The 17275-nt window shown below is 40.3% G+C and overlaps 1 protein-coding gene across 1 annotated transcript in view; it reads left to right on the top strand.

Annotated features, from left to right (window-relative positions):
- The first annotated feature begins 4573 nt into the window (after window positions 1-4573).
- Window positions 4574-17275, top strand: part of LOC124145450 (tubulin monoglutamylase TTLL4-like) — a 48938-nt gene continuing 36236 nt past the window's right edge. Inside the window, exons 1-2 of the mRNA XM_046515214.2 lie at window positions 4574-4706; window positions 9392-10719. Coding sequence (XP_046371170.2) covers window positions 9494-10719 — 1226 coding nt within the window. The 5' untranslated portion in view covers window positions 4574-4706; window positions 9392-9493. The remainder of the gene's footprint in view (window positions 4707-9391; window positions 10720-17275) is intronic.

The following is a 17275-nucleotide window of genomic DNA, read 5'->3' as shown; positions in this document are numbered from 1 at the left end:
TTGCGCAGCCGTAGTCTAGTTTTGATCTAATTAGCGCTGTATAGAGTGAGAGGAGGGTATCTTTGGAGGCTCCCCAGTTAGAGCCGGTGAGACATTTTAGTGTGTTAAGGTCTTTGCTGCATCTAGTTTTTAGGTTTTGGACGTGAGCCTCCCAGGTGAGGTGTTGATCGAAAATGAGTCCTAAGAATTTGGTTTGTTTTTGGAATTTGATTGTTTGGTTGTTTAGCTGGAGGATTGGGTAGGCAGGTTTCATGTTTTTATGTTTGAATACTACTCCTGTTGTTTTATCTGAGTTAAGGGAGAAGCCCCATTTGTCTGCCCATTGTTGAATTTTATTTAGAGATTTTTGGATTAAGTTTTCTGCCGTTTTAATGTTTTTAGTGCGGATCCATAGGGCTCCGTCATCCGCGAATTTAGATGTGTTTATTTTAGGGGATAGGCCCTCGAATAGATCATTTATCATTATATTGAAGAGGGTTGGGCTGAGAATGCTGCCCTGGGGAGTGCCATTTTCTAGGGGACACTGGTCCGATAGCGTATGGTCTATACCCACGGTTATTTTACGATCGTTTAGAAAGTCCTGGATGTAGTTTAATATTTGACCTTTTAGTCCTATTTTTTTTAGTTTTTGTATTAGCCCGTTGTGCCATACCATGTCGAATGCTTTGGAGAAGTCTAAGAAAATGCCTGTTGTATATTGTTTGTTGAGTTGTCCTGTCTTAATGTCCTGCTCTAATCGGGCGAGGTTATCTAAGGTTTAGCAGCCAGGAGTGAAGCCGCTTTGGTCTTGGATTATAATGTTATTTTGAGTTAGGTAGTGTTGTAGTCTGTTTTTGGCCATAGATTCCATTACTTTACATAGGTTTAAAGTTAAGGAAATTGGTCTATAGGAGTTAGCCTGATTAGCTTTTTTATCGGGTTTAGGGATTGGGATGACTAGGGCCTGTTTCCAGGGAGTAGGTACCTGTCCGTTTTGATAGATGAGATTGTATAGTTTGAGTAGTGCCTGGAGTAGTTTATCGGGGAGTTTTTTTTATTATTTGGTAGGAAGTTAGGTCTAATCCCGGGGCTGTTCCCTTTTTCCTATTTTGGAGGACGTATAGTAGCTCTTCCATTGTGTAAGGTTGGTTTATTTCTAGGTTATTATTATTTGGTTCTTTGGTGGGTTTGTTTTCCGTTTTTAGTTTATGTTGGAATTTTTGGCTGAAGTTGCTGTTGCTTCTTCTGGCCGAGAAGTGGTTTGCGAGGTTATTTGCCTTTTCGGCAGGGTTGGTTGAATTATTAATGTTGGTTTTTTTGTGTGACGTTTGAAGCCTTTAATGGCGTGGATTTTGCGCCAGACCGTTCTGGCATGTCACAATGACTTGGTATGTAAGTAACTTATCGCATGTTAATTTTTTACACGTACAGAATATCAGCGTTGACGTGAATTACATTTGCCCAAAATATAAAATGCCTTGTTGACAATTTTCAGTCTAGTACAATACCTTTTAATTAGTGTCACATGTGTCAAACATCGCCTATGTGTAATTAGGGTAGTCATAGCTTATTATACAAGTGACCAAGAGCTGTTTGAGCGACTCGATTCAAACTGTCAAGGAAGGCTAATTAGCTCAAGCTTCAATACCCCAGTAGGCCTTAAGCAAAGTCCCGCGCCAGTATTGTATTTGATTACAGAGCTAAGCTGCATATTAGCGTAAAATATACAACACAATTGCTAAAATACGCACCCGTGAAGGTCCGGGTTAAAATAGGTCTTCAACAACCCATGCTTGCCTTAAAAAGGCGTCTATACTTGTTAGAGACGACTAGTTTAACGGTCAGGCTCGCTAACTTGGTTGATGCACGTCATCGCATCCCAATTACCTAGATCGATGTTCATGATGGTAATCACTGGATTGTCTGGTCCAGACTCGATTATTTACAGACCTCCGTCATAACGCTGGAATATTGTTTGAGTGCGGCGTTAAACAAAAAGCAAACTAAAATACGCACCTGGAAAAACATCCCATATTATTCACTATTCAACCAATGGCCATGAGTGTCATGGGTCATTGACGTTTACGTTGATTGTGTTAGACTTCTAGCAAAGGGAAGAATATATAATTATCTTAAAAATAGATATATTTCCAAGAAGATATCTGAATCTTCGTCTTTAGTATTTCTAACCGTATAAGGTAAAACCTATGTCTGGGACGAGTCCAAATTTACTACCCGCGTACCCATCCCCCTATTATCCGACCCTATCCGGGTACCCGCTGAAGGTCTCAAGAAATAGGAAATTCTAGATAATTCTGCCATTAAACAATATATGACGTGACTAACCACGGGTCCGGGTAGTCCTGTGGGTGCCCGGGTCCTACGCAGGAACCACCCGTCCCTAGTACCCGAGTTACCCGTCCCAGCCCTAGTAAAAACACTGCAGACATGAAACTTGATAAAAAGATTCAGCAAAGGCAATAAGTCTGAGCATGTTGCTATAGTTGTGTAATTAAATGTGCTCATTGGTCTAAACGCAAGGTTCGGGGGCACGGGTGGCCAAGTCGTCTAGGGCGCCACGATTCGCTGTGCAGAATTGCGTCCCTTGGGCACGCCAGAAACCTGTGATTGTGGGTTCGAATCCCGGTTGGCCCCGATTATGTTTCTAGTTTTGTCAGCACCATACCCATGCTCGTGGGTTTCACCGAAGTGGTAAACGTCTGAGACCTGCATCACTTGGGGCTTCCCTCCCACATTAAGCTGACACGCCGTGATATAACTGGAATACTGTTAAAAGCGGCGTTAAACCCAACTCACTCACAATCCATACACGATCTATCCATACAGCCAGGTCTAAATGTCTCTTGGTCGACACATACGGGAATGCATCTAGCGACTTGCGATTCTCAAGTGTGAGTTTGATGGAAACATAATAACATTTCGCTATTTTAATCAGAACTTTATATTTCTACGGCGAAATGAGACCAGTTCACGATGGTTGCCGGGATATCTAGACGTACTTACGTATTTCGCTTTCGCGCGATCTGATACCACAGTAAGTTTGAGATGAAATTAATCAAGTAATTTAATTACCCCACAGACATGTTACGGTAGCGTCTCACATGGCATTGATCTCAGTGTCTAAGAGGGACTGGTAATGGCACCCACACCATCGAACTTGATGTCCCATCGTTCTTGTGGGTGATACTGCCGATGTGACGTTAAATCTTAACTCACTCACTCACTCTTGTGGGTGAGGTGTTTTTTACGCCGCTTTATACAGTAGTTTAACTTATATAACTGTGTGGCAGCTGATGTGGAATGAAAACCCGAAGTGATACATACGTTTTCCGCTTTGGTGAAAGCCACGAGCACGGGCATGTTCTGATAAAATGGTATATACACCATAGCCTTGCTCCAAGGCTGTACTGAATGAAGTCCATGGGTGTATTATAATTCTATCCTTAAAATAAGCAAGTCTAGATATGTGGACAGTATAAGGACGCCAGTCTATTATAGAGACCGCTTGTTCTTATTATTTATAGAATCTAGAAATTATGATTAAAACTAATAATGTTTGCCTTAGAGACTTGTGCAAGTCTAAGGACGCCAGTCTCTTATATGGCCCATTTCTTATTATTCATATAATCGACAAAAATATGATTTAAACTAATTCGTTTTGGCTTAGGGACTTGTGCAAGTCTTTGTACACCACAATAGAACACTTTTGCGTATGTGGTGTAGGAACAACAGATTAGGTTTCCGCACAGTACGATGTAATAATCTTAAACACACACCCTGGCATATAACACGAAGCAATAGTCTTAGGCATGTTATGTATACCAGTCATAGTGTTATTGTGCGTTTACTAATAGTATTCCGTGAACCGCTCTCCGAGCTGGTTTAGTTTCTTACGCAGTCTTTACGCTTGCATCTTTCCCACAGTAGCCCTAAACAAAAATAGAGATATTCAGAACAGTGCTTACAGATTTTGAATAATTTTTTCGTGGAGGTCGTACTTAGAAATGCAGTCAACCTTGTCTATTTCAGTTTTCAAGGGTTTAAAAGATGGGAGAAATCCTTCGTTTAATGGTCAATTTGCTTTATGTGTTAATAGTGAGTATGGTTTTACGCCGCTTTTAGCAATATTCCAGCAATATCACGGCGGGGAACACCCGAAATGGGCTTCACACATTGTACCCATGTCGGGAATTGAACTCGGGTCTTCGGCGTGACGAGCTAACGCTCTAACCACTACGTTACCCGACCGCCCCATATATGTGTTAAGGCCATCCTATTTCTAACGTTACTAAGCAACGTAAGGTATATGAAAATGGTTAAACGAAATGTATAAGTATGTCCATTTTTATTTTGAATAGGTCTGAAAACCTTTTAATAAAACGTTGGAGATGTTGGTGACGATCGCATTCAAACCAAAAGCTTCTTTATTTCACTGGCGTGGTATTGTGGCCATCGCCGGTGCGATTTAAGTGGTCTGCATTCGTGGTCGTTATTGAGAGTAACGTCCCTTTACTGGCGGGAATCACAATGCATGTATCGAGAAAACTGATTGGACGTTATAATGAAACAGTAATTTTCATTGGTTACATTCTCAAGTCCCCTGTGTTTCTTAGCATCTGCTGTTGTTTGTCAATGGAGGATCGATGGATGTAGGTGCGAACCGGGGGTTTTCAATGGGAGAAAATGAGTTGAATAATCAGAAACAGGTACGTATCGGGCACATCATTCATGTTTCTTTAAATCGGTCACTTTAAACACAATTTGCGACAAAATTGGTTGTTGGGTCATGTTTCAAACGAGAAGAAATATTCAGGTTGTGTGACAGCATGCTCTCCACACTCATTCTCAATCGATCAGTTGATTTAAGCGCTAGCGTAGTCTGTTCGGGCGATCAACTTGACTTGGGCTAATACTTATCACTTTGTAAGAATATATCATATCGATATGGTGTTTGCCGAGTGACTGATATCAGCTAGGAACATTTTTGTAACGCTCTAGATCTGATCTGACAGGCCTATTCTGTTTGAGTATTTGTTGATCAACATATCAACACGTTGTCTTGTAAACATTCCTAGCCAACAGTTATTACTGACGTCTGACATTTTTTTTATACATTTCCTCGTTCATGGTGTTTGGACTGAGACCTATACCATTTATATTTAGGCACAATTTTATATCTTGTTGAAAATATCTGGAAATAGAGCAGGCTTTTTCAGATTTCTGTCGGAAACTCTGCAGTCAGATAGCATCACATTGGAAATGCTGTAATCATTGTTGACAAACAAAGCCAAGACCATGTGTGAATGTAACTTTATGAAAACATGCCAATCTAGACTTCAACACCAAACCTATAAATCATATAACATTCTATGTCTTGAAGGTTAACCATGTTAAAAATAACTGTAAAAATTTGTAGTGTCCAAACAAGATCTAAGTCCTCACTGAGGACTATCACATCAATACCACATGTCTCTGAAGCATTTTTATCATTATTGCATTGTATCAAATAATTGATACACAGGACATGGAGTTAACATGGTAAACATAACCATAAGATGACAAATACATATACACACTAACACATTGCAAACCCAGTGTTAGCTGTGGTAACCGTATCACTGTGCTGCTCCCGATAAATGTTTTTGTTATTGACTTGTCACTACTGATGTCACTTAATGTTTTCCTGATTCTGTATTGACAACCATGCAATAGTGTACATAAATCATGATAATACCCCCAAAACTGCAGCACAATCCCTACCTAAAACACTTGCCTTCAGATATGTACACATACTTATGTTTTCAATCATACAACCTTTCCATGTGCTTGTGGGGTTGGAGTTAGAGACGGTACAAATGTTTGGCCCAAAAATCTTTACAAACCCATTTTCAACTCAATAAGTAAATATATTGTTGCACATTCTAAAATATAAGTTTAGTACTCGTATTTGAAGACATATGCCTTAGGGAAGAGAATCTTGTAGCATTTGTAGTTAGATCATGATGCATGAACTTTGCTGAAGCATATAAAGTGCAATGCAGATTTGGATCAGGGATCTGTTAGGAAAACACTATGGAACAGTATGAAGCTCTGTATAGAGACAAGGCAGTATCGAAAATTGTTTTTAGTGACCAGCAGCGGGAGATGGTTACTGCAGCTAACCCAATGCATGAGTGTAGAAACACCAATCTCTACAAGTGTATTGTACCAACACTCAATATTTATGATGATGCCAAGTGTTCCCTGTTATTTTGTTTTGGTGTCACTTGTTTAATCTGATCGTTCATGACTATAAACTCATTTGTTTGTCAGATTGTTTATCGCTGTTCATGCTGTTAGGAGTTGGTTGGTTGGTTTGTTGTTTAGCAATATTCCAGCTATATGACGGCTGTCTGTAAGTGTAAATAATCGAGTCTGGACCAGACAATCAAGTGATTGATCTGTTATGAGTACAGAGTAGAAATTTGCAATTTTTAAGGGTTTTGTTATTATTATAAGGATAAGTGGACTAAAACTGTTAGTTTGTATTGCTTTGGTTTGGATGGGAATTTTAAGTAGTAAATCTTTGATGGAAACTATGTATTTTTTACCATCTTCACATTGTAAACATTAAGTTGGATGTTTTTTTAAAGTTGTTTCTTTCTATGGTAGTTAGATTCCACGAGTAGACAATTTTGTTACAGGGACTTGAAGTTTTATTCTTGGCGTATATTTCTCCGAAGTCGACTTTGGCTTATACAAATATACCTTAGATGTTGGTCTGGTGGTTATGTAGACAAAGCATGGTGAAGTGAAAATAACAAAACTCAGTTATCATTTCTTATGTTTTAAGGATAATTCCCTTATGCTTAATTAACTTTGACATTAGCATTTTATGGATGTAAGGGTAAAAAGAAACATATCAAATGCTATCATCTCATGGTATATATACTATGGCCGTTATGATTCACTTGCATATTCGGTGAATTGAAGCGTATCCATTCATGAATATAATTCGTTTTTCGTGGCCACCAAAATGGAATATTTATGAATATGCAACCATGTGCATTTAGATTGTACATAAAAACATCCATAAGAACATATTATATGCATAGATTTCTTCAAAGACAACACTCTTATAATATTCAATTTGACAGCATTTGAGCTGATACTAGTATTACCTGGAGTGCAGTATATAAATGTATAATATATCAGCGTTGGTGGCCACGAAAAACGAATTATATTCATGAATGGATACGCTTCAATTCACTGAATATGCAAGTGACTTATGAGGACTAGTAGACGAAAAATGTTAGTTTCTACCACTGTATATTTATAATTAACAAACCATGTCAAATAAGTTATTTTGTTCATGTTTCACTGAATATTACGAATAATACATCAACTGCTGACTTGTTATTGTATTCATGAATTTGTTACCCTATATTTGTGATACGAATCGTATTCCCCTCATAGTGTATTCGTTGCAGCCCTAGTTATGCTAATATATACGTCCATTGATTTTGCTAGGGACAAATGGCATCAGGCCATTTTCATCATTTTATCACTGTTTGATGGGTCATTCTTCTATATTTGTGCTAAATTTGTAGAGGTGCGTGCTATTACCAGTATACCAAGATTTGAAATACTATTGAATATGTATCACAATACCTTTGGAAAATTGGTGCATTGTGGTTTTTCAAAATCAAGCAAATATATTCATCTTGTTGGCAAAGTTGACGTCTGGGACAAGTCCAACTGAAATTATGAAAGTCAGAAACTAGGAACTGATTCCTGTGATCGAAAAGCGAAACTATTCGTGACCAACTTCCTGTGTGTAATGTGTCTATTATCAGCCTGATCAGGGCTCGATTTGGTTGTATAAACCATGCACCAGAACAACCTGTTGTTGAAAATGCAACCTAAGATTTATGTCACCTTCCAGAGGCAATAGAGTTAACTGACGATAAAAGTCCAGTCCTTGCCGAACTAGGCTGGTATTATGGAGTTACATTTTGGCTGGACTAACGAGTCTATGCATAGTCCAATCAAAATCGCAAGGGTGGAAACTGGACTTTTAAAGTCAGTTAACTCTCTTGCCTTGGGCATGTTGGGGAGATGGATTTATGTCTACTTGCACCCAATGTCTGACTGACCCTTACTTGTCCACACAACATTGACTTTGAACACACTCAATACCTCTAAAGTTTATGACCTTACTGCATCACTAATCCCTGTGTTATGTGTAATTTGCAGCGATAGAAATTAACTGTTTTAGCCCACTAGTCGTTATAATGATAACTAGGTGTGTCGAGATAAATCGAAATATCGATATATTGCTATTGGTAAGCACTTAAAGTCAATAAATCGATTGTTAAATCCGTTTCCGATCAGTAGTATCGATTTCAGTAAGGAACATTGATAGTTTCGATTACATGCAATGCTGTTAAATCTGTTTTTCTTTTGATCATGAGTGGTAGTAATTTACGCATGGTAATGTGGAAGTTTGTATTTCCTAAATTATTAGGGTAAAGAAAAAACAAATCAGTCATATCTCAAACTTTTTGTTTTTTGAAATGGTTATCACATTCAAAGGAAACTTCAGTTCCAAGGTATAATTCAACTCTAAAATCCATCTAAAATGATACACTGAAAACTATCGCTATTTATCGCAATAGTTGCTTGCAATATCAATAGTTATCGCAATAGTTTCTTTCAATATCAATAGTTATTGCAATAATGATTTACAGACCAATAGTCATCCCTAATGATAACACATACTATGATATAGCAAAATTCCTAAAAGGGAAAAATTTCTACTAGTCCTTATGATACCTTAACTATTGGACAGTTTGGCAAGGACTATAGGACTAGTGCCAATTTCTAACGCTGTCATACTTTCTTGGGCTTGATGTTATCAAACTATAGGTACTTCAAGATTGTGTGCACTTGTTCCTATTACATTTTACGACCCGTAAAGATGTGGGGTAGAATAGGTCTTCAGCAAACCATGCTTGCCTTAAAAGGTGACTATTCTTGTCGTATGAAGAGACTAACAGGATCGGGTGGTCAGGCTCGCTGACTTCGTTGATGCATGTCCCACAAAATTGTGGATGACTTTGAACTTGTAAAAAATGTATTGGGAAAGTACCAACATATGGGTCCATTTCAGACTTGAAAAAAGAGAAAAACAGATCGGAATAACAAAAATGACACCACAATTTATCATCCCAAACTGGCTCTCACAGGAGATATCACTTGGGTGACATCAAGCGATATCTACATTGTAGATATCGCTGCAATGAAATTGCCTCACAATGCTTTGCAGACCATTTTGACGCCATTGGTTACCATGATGTCACAATCAAAGTGCAACCACTTGTTTATTTTTGTTTCATCATGTTTATTTCAGGGCCATCCTACATTGAAGTAATCATTCAGTAAGCAAGCAGACCGAAATGATGGGCAGATGACACCATGATGTTACTTTAGGAAATAATTTTTACAACACAAAATGGGTGACAGTGAGTTGAATCTGAGCAAGCTAACCGCTAGCTTAGAGGAGCTGTCACTACGAAAACAGCTGCCTCTTAGGCAACAAGCTCAGAAACCTGTGCTCAAATATAACACAACGATTACAAAGCCTGTCCATCTATTCAGCCAGTCTGATGTTGTCTCCCTGAGAAGAGAGCGACAACGAGAAAGTTCACCATCACCACCATCCCGACAGGCAGCTGTTAACGGTGCTCTTCAAAGTCGCAGATCCAATCATAGTCTATCACCAGTTCGCTCCAATGCTTCGTCAGTGTCCTCCAATAGTTGTGCACAAGTACAGCAAGCTAAACCAAATGGAAACCCGTATGCACGTCCGGTTAGTGCAAAAGAGGTTGCTGAAGATATCCTTGGCCATACTGTTAAGAAGAATCCAAGCACATCATCAGTCTCCAGCATCAGTAATGCCAGCAATGGAGTGTTGCAGCTGAATTCCTTCATGAGACCACAGAGTGCTGCCATGAAAGAGAAGTTTGATCAAGCCACTAAAAAAGCGACGTCGGCTAGAAAAAACAAACAAAAACTTGAGAAAACAGCTGCAACAGAGATTTTTCATGATCTTAACAGAAATGAAGTTCATTTAGAAAATGGTTATGATTTGAAATCCGGGTTACAAAATGGACATGACAAGCTGTTAAAAAAACCTCCCGTCGGAAAACAAGATGTTCGCGGACACAAGTCAGGTCATGCAACTGAAATTAAAAAGGTCAGAAATTTGAATTACACACCAACCAGACCTTATAGTGAGGTGAGCGACACAGATTCTGATAGCCCAAAAGATTCAGACAACAAGCCAAGTAGTCGTAGTGTTATTATTTCTCATGCCAAAGCAAGCTCTCCTACCAGATCTGTTCCCCCGCAAACGGTTCCGGTAGCTTTGAAGCCTACCCTGTCAAACAAACACTCCAGCAGATCTCCGCAAAGTTTGACAGCGACAACAACAATGAACTCAGACATGAGTACTTTGGGGAGTGCCAATGGGAGGAAAATGCCTGTAACTAATACTGTGACTGGAACAGTTTATTATAAAAAGGGGTCCAAAGCAGAAGAAATTATTCATGAGCAGAGACCAAAAGCAGATGGTGCTCCTGCTGTCCCGAAGAAGATCACGGAGAAAGATGCGGAGGAGGAAGACGGAGAAGACGAGTACGAGGATGAAGGTGAATCGGACATCTGTTCACCATCAGGGTGAGTTTATTTGTCTTCTCCTCTCAGTTTGGCCGAGAATTTGGCGGGGCAGGGTTTCACCCCAACTTGCACGTCTTTATGGAAATAATTATTAGTTTAAATCATAATTTCTAGATTATATGAATAATAAGATTAAGTGGTCCCTAAAAAAGACATCCTTCCACTTTAAATCTAGACTTGCCTATTGTAAGGATAGAATTACTGTACACCCATGGACTTATAATTCAGTAAGCCTTGGAGCAAGGCTAGGTTTCACCTTGAAGTTCAAAGTTAGGGTCCACGGGACCCCCCAATAATTGATTTCAAGGGTCCCAAATTTGAGGGCTCTGTAAAGTAATAAAAGTGGTGTAGTTTTCTGTAAGATGTGATAACTACTTTTGTTACAGGACCTTTCTATTTTTTTTCAAGAATTTGGTACAATGAATATTATTGTTTGTCCTTCAGGACTCAACATATTCTATTTTTCTGCATCCGGTCTGTTCTAGACTCACAGTTCTGTGTCACATTTAATGACCCTGTCTGGGTTCTATGATATCTTGTTATTACTTTATGTCAAACCTTGGGACATTTTGACATGTATACATGACATTGACAGCTCATTTTGTGTTGGTTTATGTAAGTTAACTTGATTTCATAAAGTCATTAGTTGGCTTCAAGATCTTTTCACTCTGCCAATGTATACATGGAACAGCATCAGCTGATCTCCAAGAGCTGTTCTGTCAATACTAGGGCTGGGACAGGTAACTCGGGTACTCGGGTCAGTCGGCTCCTGAGTAGGACCCGGGTACCCACAGTACTGTTCTGTCAATACTAGGGCTGGGACGGGTAACTTGGGTACTTGGGTCGGTCAGGTCCTAAGTAGGACCCGGGTACCCACAGTACTGTTCTGTCAATACTAGGGCTGGGACAGGTAACTCGGGTACTCGGGTCAGTCGGCTCCTGAGTAGGACCCGGGTACCCACAGTACTGTTCTGTCAATACTAGGGCTGGGACGGGTAACTCGGGTACTTGAGTCAGTTGGCTCCTGAGTAGGACCCGGGTACCCACCAGTCAATACTAGGGCTGGGACAGGTAACTTGGGTACTCGGGTCAGTCGTGTCCTGAGTAGGACCCGGGTACCCACAGTACTGTTCTGTCAATACTAGGGCTGGGACAGGTAACTCAGGTACTCGGGTCAGTCGGCTCCTGAGTAGGACCCGGGTACCCACAGTACTGTTCTGTCAATACTAGGGCTGGTACAGGTAACTCAGGTACTCAGGTCGGTCAGGTCCTAAGTAGGACCCGGGTACCCACAGTACTGTTCTGTCAATACTAGGGCTGGGACGGGTAACTCAGGTACTCAGGTCGATCTGGTCCTGTTCGCATTTCTTTCTAACGATGCACACATTCCCGACGATTTGTATATGTTTGAGTAAAAGATAAAGCTTCGGTCAACTTCATTGTTTGCATGATCTGATTGTTTGATACATGTATCTAAATAGTTTTTGATAGGGCTGCAGTAGAAAAATTCCCAATCAGGCATTTTGTTCCCATCTCTTGAGACCTAGGTCAGATAATAGGGGGTCCGGTACACAGGTAGTAGATTTGGACTAGCCCCAGCCCCAGTCAATACACTCCAAGTAGACACTAGGACTGGGACGGGTAACTCGGGTATCCGGGTCGGGTGGGTACTGAGTAGGACCTGGGTACCCACAGGACTACCCGGACCCGTGGTTAGTCACGTGATGTATTGTTTAATGACAAAATTATCTAGAACTCTATGGTTCCACTATAAGTGACAAATGTTCGCATTTCTTTCTGACTATTCACCCATTCCTTCTGATTTTTCATATGGTTGAATATAGATATAACTTAATTCAACTTCAGTGTATGAATGACCAGATTGTTTAATACATGTTCAGTGGTCCCTCGCTACAACGCTACCAATGGGGTCCAAATAATTGGTGGGCGTTATAGACGATGAGCCGTTCAACCGAGGTCGAGGCGGGGGAGCGCGCTCGGCCAATCTCACGATCTTCGCCTTGTCTCGCACATTGCAATGATACAAGTTGTTTATCGTTCATAGTGTAAAAATATATATCCATTATGTTTTCGCCGTTTGTTATTATTTACAAGCCTTAACTGTCACATTCAATGTGAATGTAGTCTACTTACATGAAAATATCGATCGATAATGGTAGCAACAGACGCTATGAGTGAAGAGCCAATCACAATTCATTACGCAAGTACAGAGTGATTCAGTGGCATTGATTGGTCATGTTGCTTAAAATACGGAAAACAAGAGTTTTGACCAGCACTACACGCATTCATACACATTCATGCAAATATAGATACACATTCAAGCCAGATTAATTGGTTTCATACGGTTACTTGATCCGAACCAAAAGGAATGACAGCCGTGTTGTGACAGAAACTACATGTGAGTTGACAGTATCGCCTGAAATTGGATTGCCCATTAATTAAGAAAATACACTTCGCTTGTGGTTCTCTTTTATTGCATGCATGCGATTCTGAGATCAAAGGATGTATAGTGTGAAAAGTTAACTAGTAGAACAATCGTATTTCCGGGACTTGCAGCTGATGTTTTCAAACAAATTATTAGAACTCCATTCAGCGATAAACGGTTGATTATGCAATGAGAAGCGTTATGTGCAAATGAACAACGAACAACAATACAATCACTGCTGTGTAAAACTCTCAGTATTAAAAGTGTACATAAATTTTGGGAGCCATGCGATACCGCGCGTAGTAACTGAGGTAGCGCTTTATCGAAGAGCCCAATAGCGAGGGATCACTGTAGCTAAATACGCTTTGCCAGGGCTATGCTAAAAATGTTCCCAATCAGACATTTTGAGACATCTCCTGAGACCTAGAGTGGGTACCAGGGTAAGGCTGGGTAATAGGGGGGTGGGTACCCGGTAGTAGATTTGGACTCGTCCCAGCCCTAATAGACACCTTTGTTGCATATTCCACACTGGAAGTTGAAATCCTTCGTCCTCTGATTATTTCAAGTAGGTGCTGCTAGTGAGTGGAATGAGATACCTGACCACTTGAGAACTATCCAGACTGACTCAGTTTAAGTCCAAACTGAAGACATACCTGTTCACAGTGGGTTACGACTGATGTTGACTTTTTCTGTATGCTGAGATTATGCCCCATGGTGTGGAGTTGAACGCCATAAATGCCATGAACTTGTTTCTGTCTGCGACTTTGACCACAAGTCTACATATCCAGCCACATTTAATATTACTTGTTACATACAAACCCTTTGTATGGAAACACTTCTGTTTTCCTGTGTAATTTTAGGAACGGGGAGTTAGACAAGTCTGTCAGGAAAAGACTCTGAAATATAAAAATTCATGCAAAATTGCCTCTATTTAAGTATCGTGATACAGTAACCATGGTAACTGCCCAACACTTCTTTATTCCTGATTCATGAACAGGTATATCAGTCCCTGTTATATTTCACAATTCAAAACTTGAGGAATGATTTGCAGAAATGCCTTCTTGGCGCCGACGTGTACCAATCTTGCAGAAAATCACATTTTCACATAAACACATATACCCTTAATCACATATACCCTTAATGCTTAGTTTCACTTTCGGGGCGGTCGGGTAGCTTAGTGGTTAAAGCCGAAGACCCAGGTTCGATTCCCGACATGGGTACAATGTGTAAAGCCCATTTCTGGTGTCCCCCGCGGTGATATTGCTGTAATATTGTTAAAAGCGGCGTAAAACCATACTCACTCACTCACTAGTTTCACTTTCGTCCAAAGTAATCTTTGAAATGACATCCAAGCTAGAAAACGAGATCTGGTAGCAGTCTTAGAAATAGAAGACCGATCACTGCTTTCTTTGTTTTGCATGAGAACTTGATTTTTTCTAGTTTTTCAATATTCAATTTGAAAACGACCACCCACTACCATGTGAGCTGATAAATCTTTGATGTGTACCAAGTTTACAGATTTGACTACTTTGTTGTATGCCTGTTTTCTTTGAGAACACTTCTGCTATGTCAACACCTATATTGATATCTGATAAGTGCCATGTTCACTTCTTACCTGCATGCACTTGTACAGTGTCTGTTATTCAATCCAGATGAATACCCCACAGAGCAGTACATACGAATACACTGACACGCTTCATGGAGCACAGGTGTTGCCCTTGGAGTTATGCAATGTTTACCAACCCAGGCCTCAAAGTTGCGGCGAAAACGATCACATTAATTTCTCTACAGTCTTAAATTCAGAGGTAGCCAAATGACTACCTTGATAAATATCTTGCGGCGACTAAATTATATTGCTACACATATGTAGACGCAAAAATAAACATGTCTGCTACTAATTGTACTCACAAATAATTCCTCCTAAAGTCAGCAATGAACCGAAATACATAAATATTAATGTTAGTATTTTATTTTAGTTGATAGTTTATTGGATAAGCAAGGATATACCTATATAATCTAGTAACATAAATTGCATCATTGGTTGAGTCACAAATAACTAAACTCAAGTACAGTTTCCACAAATATGCAATTCAAAGACTGATGCTATGACTTGTACATATAAATTATAAAAGTTATTTGATAAAAGATAGTTTCAAATGCTATTGACTACTTACACTATTGGCTTGACTTATTTATTTTCCCACTGGCTAACTGGGAAAAAAATACTTGAAGCCTTATGGCTACTTGGTAAAAATTTAAACTTTGAGGCCAACTTTGATTATCTGGTCCAGACTTGATTATTTACAGACCGCCACCATATAGTTTGAATATTGCTGAGTGCTGCGTTAAACAACATACAAACAAACAAACATTTGTTAGATGGCAACTCGGAGGCAGATTTTTTTTGCAGAAGTGTGGAAGTATACTTTATTTTCAAACCCTGAATCCTCATTATAGTTTGCCCTTTAGGGTTTTAAGATTGACAAGCAGTGTGGACTGTGGATGTATTACTCCTTGAGATGCTCACTGGGATTGTGGTAAAGAACTCCACTGTGAAATGCATGAACAGATCAAAGTCTCTGTTCTCAGTGTCTTCAAGTCTTCTCCTTTCTTCTTCCCCAATCATGAATATTTCATCTTAACCGATTCACGCCTTGTTCATAAAAATGTAACAGCGCTCGATGTCACGCCAGCTTGTGAGGCAGTGATTGAACTGACAAGGAAATTCCTCAGTAGTGGTCCCAAGTTCACCTTGCCCCTTAGTTCGTCTCCGTGGTCTAGTGGATAGAGCATCTGCCCAGAGACCGCCTCTATGGTCTAGTGGATAGACCGTCTGCCTGGAGACTGCTTCCGTGGTCTAGTGGATAGAGTGTCTGCCCGGAGTTTGTCTCCATGGTCTAGTGGATAGAGCGTCTGCCCAGAGAAAGCCTCTATGGTCTAGTGGATAGAGTGTCAGCCCGGAGACTGCCTCTATGGTCTAGTGGATAGAGCGTCTGCCCAGAGACCGCCTCTATAGTCTAGTGGATAGAGCGTCTGCCCAGAGACTGCCTCCATGGTCTAGTGGATAGAGCGTCAGCCCGGAGACTGTCTCTATGGTCTAGTGGATAGAGCGTCTGCCCGGAGACCGCCTCTATGGTCTAGTGGATAGAGCGTCTGCCCAGAGACCGCCTCTATGGTCTAGTGGATAGAGCGTCTGCCTGCACATAATCTCACCCATGTTAACTGCAGCATGGTATCTCATTGGGATAACACTATAAAACCAGCAATAGTCTGGACTAGTACAGGCACACGCACGTGCATGTACGTCAAAATGAGTGCAATGATCTTGAATGCGACGTTAATACCCATTTCACCTTCACCTTGCTTTGAAAATCAAATTGTTCCAGATTCAGCCATACACGAAGTCTGCATGATGACTTACTATCAGCGATCAGGATAACTTTTATTGATTTCAACTGAGCATTGATCATGTTGACACCAGAAGTGATTCTAATTGAGTGGCCTTAAAGCAGGTGTTAATCTCTTTATTGATCCAAGAGACATGAATCACCTTGGTACCTTGTTCCTAAGGATCGGCGTGTCATCTGGGTGACACAGTCTGTGTTTGCTGACAGTTTGTGTGAATGGAGTCGTTTGTTCGTTGTGAGGGTGCTTCACAACAGTTCGACCCGACCTAGAATGTCTCAAGCTTATTTCTCTGAGACGGGGGGCAGTTGGGTAGCCTAGTGGTTAAAGTGTTCGCTCATCAAGCCGAAGACCCGGGTTCGATTCCCGACATGGGTACAATGTGAGAAGCCCTTTTCTGGTGTCCCCCGCCGTGATATTGCTGGAATATTGCTAAAAGCGGCGTATGACCATACTCACTCACCCACTCACTCTCAGAGACGTAGTCTTGGGAATTAGTTAATATTTAGTTATCGATCATTTAACTATACTTCCCGAAGGATGTTAAAGATAGCCTTGGTCCTTGATGTTGGGCTATAGCCGTGTTGGAAATTATGGAATTTGGAAATATTTGTTCAAAGGGTCATCATCACAGCGATAGTGTTTAGAATTAAGTGAGTGAGTGAACAGTTTTCCAGTTCTATCACAGCATGTCAGCTTGATGTG

The sequence above is a fragment of the Haliotis rufescens genome, unplaced genomic scaffold, assembly GCF_023055435.1.
Source record: "Haliotis rufescens isolate VD_foot unplaced genomic scaffold, xgHalRufe1.0.p SCAF_10, whole genome shotgun sequence".
Lineage (NCBI taxonomy): Eukaryota > Metazoa > Mollusca > Gastropoda > Lepetellida > Haliotidae > Haliotis > Haliotis rufescens.
This window is presented reverse-complemented; position numbering and strand designations above follow the sequence as displayed.